Raw genomic sequence first — 11,507 nt, forward strand, 5'->3', positions numbered from 1 at the left:
TTTTGGACTCATCTGTCCATAGAATGGACTTCCAAAAAGCTTCAGGTTTCTCCAGGTGCTCTCTGGCAAAGTTGAGACGGGCAGCTTTGTTCTTTTTTGTGAGCAGAGGCTTCTTCCTAGCAACCCTTCCATGAAAGCCATGTTGATTGAGTTTTCTTCTTATTGTGGAAGCATGCACATGTGTCCCAGATGCAGCAAGAGAGGTCTGCAAATCCCTAGATGTTATGTTTGGGTTGGCTTTTACCTGAATTATCATTTTTCTTGTGGCTCTTGCTGATATTTTAGAAGGTCGTCCACTTCTAGGTAGGGTTGTAGTCTTTTTCAGTGCTCTCCATTTGTAGATGATCTGCCTCACGGTGGAACGATGAAGCTCAAATTTTTTTGAGATGACTTTATAGCTTTCCCCAGACAAATGTGCTGTCACTACCCTCTTCCTGAGGTCCTCTGAGATCTCTCTTCCTCTCGGCATGATTGACCTGTATGGTTTCACCTGGTAAGACTAAAGTGACCTGGTATTTCTTCCCTAAACATCTCTCACTTTATTGGTCCATTTCAGTGGTTAATTTAGCCACCAATTTGTCCCACCTGATTCTACTTAACTGCTTGTTTTAAGCAATGCAGCTCAGGGTTCACTAACTTTTGCACCTACATCAGTTGATAAAAAACTCTTTTTAATTTACTCTTGACTACACAATTGTTTTAAAAAAAAAAAAGTATATTGAATTGATAAACCTATACCTGCTATATCATATAAAAAATAACGGTTCTGATTAAATAAGGAAATCAGGTTGAAATAATAGAAAATTCCAAAATGTTCAAGAGGTTCACAAACTTTTGAGCAGCACTGTACATACATACATACATACATACATACATACATATGCACACATATGCACCTTTCACATTTAAGTTTACAAACATTGTGTCAGTGTGTAATCTCAGAGTGTCTAAACAGTAAATACACTTTTGAGGTAGGGATGTGTCCTCACACTTTTGATTTGGGTGTCCTGTCTTGAGCGCTGGCTTATGATGACTTGGGTGGCATGAAGTATGTATACACATAAACTAAATGAACAGCATTGTTTACCCTTGCTGTATCCACTATCCATCTACAGAAGATGCCTCTGGCAATCCTTTCAGGTTGAGGAAACACACGTAGAGTATATACAACACATGTAACTACTTGAAGACACTGCCATACTTGGATTTGTTTTTATCACTGTGTAACTCCTAGCACATTCTTAAAAAGTCATATGAGTAGTTCTGTGTATTGTACAAGCTGAATGCATGTGCACAGAATATTAACTTTCTTACTGGATGCTTTGTTGTGTATTAGTGGATACAAAAAGGGGTTAAGGAGGATTTTTTTCTTTCGGACCATGAGTGAAGTGTTAGTAAAGCAGAGATACAGAGTGAGCAGGGAGAGCGAAGCTTCAGCATCTTTTTAATTCTGGACAGAGGGATCACAGAGATAACAAGTGAAAACTTTATCACTTCTCTTCTTTGCTTGGTGATATTTGGTTGGTAGTCCATAGTGGAATGACAAACTTTGCATGACTTTGCATAACAAGAATTTGGATGATTAAGATCACAGACTGTCTCCATATTTTATTACAGATGACTAGAGGTCCCCAGGTATATGACTCTTGTTCAAACAGAGCTACAGAAAGTATACCTATTTTATTACTTGAACAGGCAGTAAATGTTTAATAAAGCAAATTAACTGCTTGTTCAGCCTCTTGTTTCCCTCTCTACATTGTGCAAAATTGTGTCTCCAGAAAAAAAGCTGCACATAAAGCCATGATAAGTATTTTGCAGAGTATGTGAACCTGTAAACTGTAAAAATGGTCTGCTTACCTTGCGTTGGTCAAAAAAGATGCATGTTTGCCAAGAGAGAAATAAAAATCTCTGCAATGCTTTGAAACCTTTTCCAGGAGTCATGTTTTCCACCATTAAATAACACATTACAGACTTCCTGTAAGGATACATTTTGCAGGTCTGCTATATTGTTGACACAGCATTTAAAGGCAGCCTACACCCTATGAATTATGGCTGTAAGTGATCCGGGGCAGAAAGCAGCAGGGACTATATAGCTAAGTGTTGACAGCAGTGTAATGTGGACATGCAGGTGGTATATACAGTAACAAAAGGCAATGCGGGTATTTCAGCCTGATATTTAACATTGAAACAGTTGACAAACACCTTTAACCAAGTCTGGCACATCCTACCTGACAAATTAGACCTGTGTTTGCGGTCGTGTCGGTGTAAATGTGCAACCCTGAGCTGATGACAGAGACATTGCACAGCCCATCACTCAGAATAATTCAATAGACTCGTGTTGGCTAAATGACTCTTGCTGAGTGACTGTCCCCGGGGCCAAAACACCCAGCCTCTTCCCAGTTTAATCTATCCTTCCAGTAATCTGTTTACTGGCCCTCTTGGTCCATTGGTCCTTTGATGTAAATGTTTTTAAGAAAACAACTGGGAAGCTGGACTTACATTCAATGTAAAGGAGGGGATATAATTTAGTAGAAATGCACAGCTGCAGATACTACAGTATTTTGTGTTTTGTTGACCCTGTCCCAATTTTTTTGAGATGTGTTGCTGACTTCAAATTTAGTATGTGTACATATTTTTCATAAAACTAAACAAAGTTTCACTTTCAACTTTTGCTGTTGTCTTTGGACTATATCCAATTAAATATAGAGGATTTGCAAACCATCAAAATCTGTCTTAACAACTTCAAAATTGTGGTTGTAATATTTCTTCATCCAAGTTTGGCCGGTGTTTAGAGGAAATTAATGTTAAAGCTGAAGTGTTCATTCTCAGTAGCCTCCAGTCTCAATTCACGCAGCAAAAAGTTTTGAGCATTAGTGTGAGAGTGACTGAGAGAAGCCCAAGAAATTATGAGGGTGTGGTCCGGTTTCTAGAAAGAGCAGAAGAGGAAAAGTCTGCACGCCTAAAAAAGTTCAGTAATGACAACATTTGATGTAAGGTATTTGCAGATTTTTCCTCCTTCTTTTGAAAACCACATTATGGAGATTTGCACATCAGGGCGGGTTAAGGCAAATAAGCACTATGATGGAAGATGTGGGAAAACATCCAAAACTGCGTGAGGTAAAAAAAAAAAAAACCATGATTGAATTATAACGGTAATAATGCTGAGGAGAAATGCATAGCTTCTCAGCATATGTTGGATAAACAAAACAAGCACTCAAGACCAGACTGCAGAGCTCAGGAGCTGCATCCAGACTCTGGACCAATGTAACCTGGTGGTGGTGCACACAGTGGCTTCTCTAACTATATCTGCATCATGCACATAAGAGAAGAGTGGGAGGCTGAAATATGCCAAAGGTAGAGAATTTACTTTCCTGACTTTTAACTTAAAGATTCAGAGATTAAATAATTTGTCTACATTTTAAAAAGGTGTTAAAGAATCATCCAGTCCAGAAATGTGTGAATATGTGCAGGATAGGTATAAAACTCAAGAGGACTTATATGAGGGGAAAAAGGTCAACATATAAGAACAGTGCATTTCACACTTCACTTTTGATTTATCTCTTCCTCTCTGTGGAGAAATGACCGTTAAGAAACTCTATATGAGGAGAATGAGGTTAAATCTACAGGGACTTGGAGTTTTAATAAGTCTCCCAGACAGAGATTAAACCCAGTATAGCGTTACACTTTACAAATAAACATATGAGATAATATAACACAACCAAATGCTCATACAAACAAGCAAAATCTTTCACATGTTTTCAGCTGTCTCCTGGGGGGCTCACTGTCTCATTTACCAAACGTTTGTTTTTCTTCAGGTCCGGAATCTGACCCTGGCTTTCCAGGCAGCCGAGAGTGTTGGCATCAAACCCTCTCTGGTGAGTTGAGCTGCAGCAGACCTTACGCACACTCACACACTCACACACTCACACACTATGACACAGAAGGACTATTTTATTAGAGGTGTCAGGGTGCTGTGAAACTGCACCTACTCACGGCATCAAAAAATTGACTCTTGGGTGAGTGGGTACCAGAGGAAAATCCAAAGAGACAGCAGAGGCGGTGCCCACACAAATTCAACTGAGCCAAAAACCCACAATAGAGTCTACAGGCTGAGATGAACGCAAAAATAATCTGACAGGAGTTGTTAAAACAACAGATGCTCACAGTGCAAAGTCAAGATACCTGGCCAGGTTTTCCTAATTAATCAGATATTGCTACTAATAGGTTGAGCCCAATTCCTTTGAGTAAGCCTACAACAAATTTCAGGAGTCACATCTTGCAAATATTATACAAAATCCTGAGAAGCAAAGAATTAAAAAAAAAAAAATAGATAGAATGTGAATGAATGGAGAATGTGAAAGCCTTCAGTCCGCCTACATTTTCATGAGTTTGAATCAGAAGCAAAACAATAGTATGATCTATTTTTGTTGTGGGGTTACCCTTAGAGATGACTCAACCCAGGCACTGATATGACTAATCCAAGCTGTAGATACACAGACCTTAAAAAAAAACTTCCCCAGTGTTAAAGCAAACAGATTTCTCTCCTAAAACTAAACATCCTCTGGGCCTCTATGAGACACAACACCTGTCTGGCTTTTTATAGTCATTCTGGTTCTTCTTCTTGAGGTCTGCATACACCAATGTGATTATTTGCATGCAGGCCTGTGTAAACTTTGTATATCTGTTTGCTTGAAATTAGTTGTTGGGTCACTCTGAGGAATTAGTCTCAACTAATGACTAGTACCTGGCCAGTTCTCTGTCAATTCTGTGGAACACTCATGTCAGTAGTACTGATGATAGTCAGGGAGTGAACCCTAAAATCACCCATTCATGTTTCACTTAAAGAGTCTATTTTTGCATTGATCTCAGCCTTTATAATTTGTTGTGGCTGTTAAACTCAATTGAATTGGTCAGCAGGTACAAATTGAAAGCAGTAAACTTGAATATGTCACTCTTTCAGGATTTAAAGTTTAGTACAGAGACGCCTCACAACCAGTTATGGGCTATTTTTCCTCCTGATGGTCTTTGTGCATAACTATGTCAGTTTAAAAGTACTTAGGCTGGATGTATTGGGATGCCTTAAACTGTGGGCTGGAAATAAAGGGAAAAACTAACCTTATGCATAATTCAGATTTAGTTGGATTTTGATTTAAAGCTCACCTCAGCTCACCTGGGTGAGAAACACCCAGCTGCTTCACTAAAATATTTAATCTTAGTGAGCACTTTCTCAGAAAATCCCTCCATCTTGTTCCTGCATGTAGTAAACAAAGTACTTTCATATTTATCTCCCATGAGGAGTGCAATTATCTCCTGACCTGGCTAGTAAAAACATCCAGCCGCAGCTTTACAGGGGGTTGAAAGCTATGACATCTTGCTACAGTCAAAAAGGCTTCAGTATTCGTCCAACTATTCCTTTAACTCTTGTTAATAAAAAGAACAAATGCATTTCTGAATTATTAGCAACTAGGCAGGACAAAAATACTTTATTGTGTGTTGTTTGCTCTGTCTCTTACAAAAGTTAGAGAATCTGAACACAAAAGATTCTAGGGTTTATAAGTTTATTTATTATGCATAAATGGTAAAATCATATCAATGAACAATAATATAGTTTAAAACACATTGAGTATAAAAAAAATCAACGTCCAAGTAGTGAATAAAAAAAACCATTTCTCCTGAGATGTGTCTCCTGAATGTTTGCAAAGTGAAAAAAAAAAGGTTTTGAATAATCAACAGGATGCCTTTTAAGCTGATTGTGTCTTAAGAAAAGAAATCAGACCTGTCAGAATATACTGAAGCAGCATCTCTCTTATCATTTCTCCCTGTCATTCATTCATTCATTCATTCATTCATGCCTAGAAACTGTGGCTGGCTTTAAGAAATCTAATGAAAAAAAGTATATTTTAGTGAAGTCAGATGACTAGAAATCATAGATCTGTACACCCTAAGTTATAATCATTGGACTGTTCTGGCGATCTAAACAAGGAGAAGTTGTTTTCATGGTGGATTTTCCATTAAACCTCCTGACACCTAACCCCCCTGCAGTTTACATGATTTTAAAAATCTGCATGCTTTTTTAATCTACTGTTTTGGTGAGATTTGACTGACAGTAACCAAGCACCAGCAGCAAACAACACCATATGCTACTGTCGTCGCATTTTCACTCTACAAGTTCTATCAATGTTACATCACTGTTATCCAACTAAGCTTTGCCCATGTCAATTCTGCTATGCCTCATGTAGGACAAAGAAGTTCAATTTTTGGCAGAAAATATTTCTGCCTTGCAGGATCTCGTTGCTCAAAGACAGATGCTGATAGAGAATAAACATTCAGAGTTTTTTTTTTCATTAAGTGCAAATGTTGAGGTGATCTCTAGGATTAACTGGTCAATGCAGTGTGATTGTAAATGTCATAAAACTGTCACAGACTGTTGAGGAGATGGAGCAGGAGCTGTTGCTCATGAGAACATAGTACCTGCATTACACATACAGCAATTATTTGATTGTTTTTTTAAACTGCATGATTTTTTATTTTAGTTTACTGCTGACATATCAATCAATCAATCAGACTTTATTTATAAAGCGCTTTTCATACAATGACATTGTAACACAAAGTACAGTACATAAAAACAACCTAAAATAGAATAAATGAAGAAAAAGATCCCACCCCAAGCCCCGACCCCAAACCCACCCCACAATCCGAAGGTTAAGAGCACAATATATGCAACAGTAGTAATAAAAACAATAAAAATAAATAAATAAAAAATAATAAGTTGCTGAACGAACTGAGGAAGCGTTCTCATGACATCTTAATGAGGAAACACTGGAGGTAAAATAAGATGTTAAAACTCAACATGGTGGGGTGCTGGTGGCCTAGCGGTCTAAGCGCCCCACATATAGAGGCTATAGTCCTCGTCGCAGGGGTTGCCGGTTCGATTCCCGGCTGGTCGACCATTTCCTGCATGTCTTCCCCCGCTCTCTGCTCCCCACATTTCCTGTCTCTCTTCACTATCCTATCAAATAAAGGCAAAAAGCCCCAAAAAAAAAAAAAAAAAAAAAACTCAACATGGTAAATTAAGATCACCAAAATAAAATACATTTCTAAGATAATAAATAATAATAAAACACTAAAATATTAAACCATTAAAAGAACATAAGATGCTATACTTAAAATAAATAAATAAATACTTAAGTACAGAAATAAATAAAGTAGAATAAAAGTGACTAAAATTTGAACTAGATAATAAATAAATAAATGAATAAATAAATAAAACTGTTAAATATAAAACTCAGTTAAAAGCAAGACTAAAAAGGTAGGTCTGACTTCATGTAAGAGAGTGGACGCTGAACAGTCAAATGCTGACCAGGTTAAGTTAATTTCATATATCTATAGTCCAGGACAAACGTGCCTTCTTCTAGATCTACTTTTTTTTGTGCTTGCAGTGCTGTTGGCTCCTTAGATCACTATAAATGTTTAAGACCTGCTTGCAGAGTGAAGGAGACATAAAAGGGTTAAAATAATAAGACCTAACTTCCCAGTTGTACATTTGTGCATGACATCACACCTTGTTCCTTTGCACCACTGATGACAGCTTTATGTATGTTCCGGGGGAACATGGTAAGACAGAATAGTGTAACTTGTCTTTTTTTTTTTTTTAAGTCAGGCCAAAATAACTGCTCTTAGTTGACCTGATAAAATAAACATATCAGTCTAACAGCTTATTGTGGTCGAGCCAGCTGGAACAGGGACCACAAAGTGAATCAGGCCTAAATATATCACATATCTTTTATATCCATTTATAATCTTGCGGTTACAAGATTGGATCTTGCAAACTTATTCCCATGTTGGTGAACTATAAACAAATATTAGACCGTAACTTACAGTCTCAGCTGACTAACTTCTAGTCTGGTAAATCTTTTTCTGCTGAACAAACAACATTTATCTACAGCACAGAGAAGAGTTCATCATCCTCCCCTTAGACATCATGGAGGTGACTGTACCAGAGAGTGTGTGTGTGTGTGTGTGTGTGTGTGTGTGTGTGTGTGTGTGTGTGTGTGTGTGTGTGTGTGTGTGTGTGTGTGTGTGTGTGTGTGTGTGTGTGTGTGTGATTCTGAGCTAAAGGAAGCTGCTGTGACGCTGGCTCGATGTGGAGTCATGTGAAATCTTGGTCCATGGTCTGACTCACCACCAACAGACAGTTTGTATTTGACTGGCAGCCTGCAGCTTCTCAACTCTAACAGGAGTCCTACAGTAAATTAGAATTTCACTCCAAGTGTGTTTTGAGAAACGATAAAGATGTGGCAACTTTCATTTTATCGTTACGTAGATTAATGCGAGGACTTACTGACTGAATTTATTAAAAGATTCAACTTTAACAGTTTTTTTTGGTTGCCTAGCAGTCTAAGCGACCCACATACAGAGGCTACGGTCCCCGTTGCAGGGGTCGCCGGTTCGATTCCCGACTGGTCGACCATTTCCTGCATGTCTTCCCCCGCTCTCTACTCCCCATATTTCCTGTCTCTCTTCAGCTGTCCTATGGAATAAAGGCAAAAAGCCAAAAAATATAACTTTAAAAAACAAGAAACAATCAGATTAACATTATGGACTGTACTCACTAATATATGAACTTGGAATGTGTTGCAGCAGCAGCTAAAGATCAGAGAGTTGCCTCTCTGTGTTTAAGTTGTTGCTCCAACGCAGCTGGTGAGAGCTGAGTTGTTTGTTCTGTGTTTGAAACTGACTGGGCTACTGAGGGTGCTGTACTAAATTTGGCAGACGCTTTTATCCAGAGTGACTTAATTAAAATGCTGCTTACCATTCATGAGTGTACTCCTATGATTACATGTACAGCAGTCTTTGCAGATCACATCAAATATTTACATGAAATTAAAAAAAAAGCTGACACTATATGTTCAGTGTTGACAAAACTGGGATAGATGCTGCTTTCTAGCTCTGCACTGTTTACTGATTAGGCTGATGAGAGTGCTGTTTATAAAGCACAAAATTAATCCAAACTCAGGAATTCCCAAACTCCCACACATACCCTGTTAACGTCTTTCTGCTCCAAACAGGACATGGAGGAGCTGATGAAGACCGACAGACCAGATTGGCAGAGTGTCATGCAGTATGTCTCTCAGATCTACAAGTACTTTGAGACCTGACTGGAAGGGACACAGGAGTCGGAGACTGATGGATAATGAAGCACGGCAGTATGTTTGTGTCTCTAGAAATACCTTCCAGATGGACCGGGTGCTGCCATCTCAAATCATCTCCTGCTCACTGTCGGACTCAAAAGACTTGACCACGGATTTCTCTGCTCCTGAAAAATCTAAATCAGTCATGGAGCTGCTGTTTCTCCATTTCTCTGACTCTGCTGTCAGCTCTGCAGTGAGGAAACACATTGAACACGTGCCAAATCCTCTGCCAAATCACAGCTTATTCTTGACTATCTATGCATGGTTAAAGTGTAACCCTCTGTGTAAGTGCGCAGTGTGACGTCTCCTTTCACTGAACAACATGCAGTCATGAGTGAACCAGTGTGAACCCAGCTTCCTGAAAACGTTGGTCCTGTGTGCTGAAAAGAATCAATCAGTCTTCTTACTGAGTGTCACTCTGAACAGAATGGTGTTCCACTTTGTAGAGCAGAAACTATTTTGAGTTGACAGATTTGAGTTAAACTGAAGCGTTTATATATTTTCCACTTTTAATTGTGCGTGTCCTCAAAAACAGAAACATGAAATCTGCCATCTGTGATGCAACAGTACAATAACAGAACACTAAGAGAGTTGCTGAATAGTTTTGTAGGTATATTTTTTAATGAAAACAGATTGATCTCTATGTCTGTATTGTTTACAGCTGTAAGGACTGGATGAATCAAACCATTGTTTGTGCCCTCCTGTATCTATTGTTAATGTTTTTTATCATAGCTCTCATTAACTATGGCACTGCAGCTGCTTTGCAATATGAAAATAAGTTTATTTGGCATGCCAAGTTAAATGCTCAAGGAGAGGATCACTTTTACATGTGACAGCTGAGGCACAACACTTTATCTGTGGTATGATTTAGACAAGCCTCTATTTGCAGATGCACTCATGTTTTAGAAAATTGAAATTGTACTTTATTTATTTAGAAGACAAGATGCATTCTGAGAAGTGAGAGTGTGGAAAGAGATGTTTGCAGTTTTATAGTTGAAAATGTCAGATCTGAAGGCCTGCTGGAGGGATATCACTAAATAAAGGACTGGTGAGTTTCATAATCGATCACTTCATTTGATTATTTGTAGGGTCATGTTTCAACTCTAAGATGTTGAACTGGGGTTCTTGTTTTTTTACAGTGAGTCTCTTCAGTAAAAGCTCCACTTCCTCAGTATTTCTGTTATAACAATTACAGTAAACTGCTTTTCCACTGTGGCCATTTAAGCTTCTGTGCCAGGGTTGTAAAACATTTGGGTATGTGGGAACTCTGAGAGGAACTCCTTTTCACGAACAGGAAGTAGCAACAAACTAACACGACAAGATAAACAAAATATCAAAGTTTGATGAAATTGGACTTCATAAGATCTTACAAAAGGTCTTCAAGGATTGATTAGTACAAGTCAATTTATATAGAGACCAGGGGTGTGTCCAACAGCCAGGCCTGAAGTCAACAGGTTAGAGGTTTTCAGGAGCCTACAAAGACAACATGGATGAGGTCAAGCTCATCATGGAGACAGAAAACCATTGATTCACTGATTACCGCGAGTCATCGTTGGTCTTGCAACTCCAGGGGCCTCATGTACAAAGGGTGCGTACGCACAAAAACGTGGCGTACGCTCTTTTTCACGGCAAAGTTCAGATGTATTAAGAGTGAAATGACCGTGGAAATGTGCGATGCCTCACGCCAACTTCATGGCTGGCGTACGCACCATTCTACAGCTGTTGATCCTTACGCACAGATGCACACATCTGGATATTTTTGTGTGTGCGACATTTTCTGGATTTGAGCGTACGACATGTTTCAGTAGGAAATCCATGCAAGTCTTTGTACATGAGGCCCCAGCTCTCCAGCGATCCTGCTCGGTGCTGCATTCTGAAAAATGCAGCAGGTGGGGGTTGACTGACACCACGGAGTGGAGACTGACTGGACCTGGATCTGGTGGAAGTCAGTTCAAATCAGCTGTTTAGGCTGTGCTGTAACAGGCTGGCAGTAGCTTCTTTTGTATTTCAACGTAGCACATTTTCTTTTTTAGTGCCTTCAGTCAAGACTTTGGATAAAAAACATTCTTTTTAAGTCTTTAAAAATCTGTTGCCTCTCTGTTATGTTTCTTTTTAAATTAAAAAATGATACACAGAAATACAACAACTGTATGATACTTTAATGATAGTTGTTGAAGCAGGTAGTGAAGACAGAGAGGTTAAATACTTTTAATTTTTGTTTGCACACAAATACCCTGGCCACCCCTGCCAATGTTAGTGCCCCAGTTGGGCCACCCCAGTCAAACAAGTCTGGACACGCCCCTGACAGAAACTATT

At 38.8% G+C, this 11,507-nt stretch overlaps 1 protein-coding gene across 2 annotated transcripts in view; it reads left to right on the forward strand.

Moving 5' to 3' along the window:
• specc1 (sperm antigen with calponin homology and coiled-coil domains 1) overlaps positions 1–10,256 on the forward strand; it is an 88,661-nt gene extending 78,405 nt beyond the window's left edge. For both annotated transcript variants that reach the window (XM_034683520.1, XM_034683521.1), the window contains 2 exons: positions 3,816–3,875; positions 9,069–10,256. In XM_034683520.1, coding sequence (XP_034539411.1) covers positions 3,816–3,875; positions 9,069–9,158 — 150 coding nt within the window. In that variant the 3' untranslated portion in view covers positions 9,159–10,256. The remainder of the gene's footprint in view (positions 1–3,815; positions 3,876–9,068) is intronic.
• Positions 10,257–11,507: the final 1,251 nt, after the last annotated feature.

This window comes from Notolabrus celidotus, chromosome 5, assembly GCF_009762535.1.
Source record: "Notolabrus celidotus isolate fNotCel1 chromosome 5, fNotCel1.pri, whole genome shotgun sequence".
Taxonomy (NCBI): domain Eukaryota; kingdom Metazoa; phylum Chordata; class Actinopteri; order Labriformes; family Labridae; genus Notolabrus; species Notolabrus celidotus.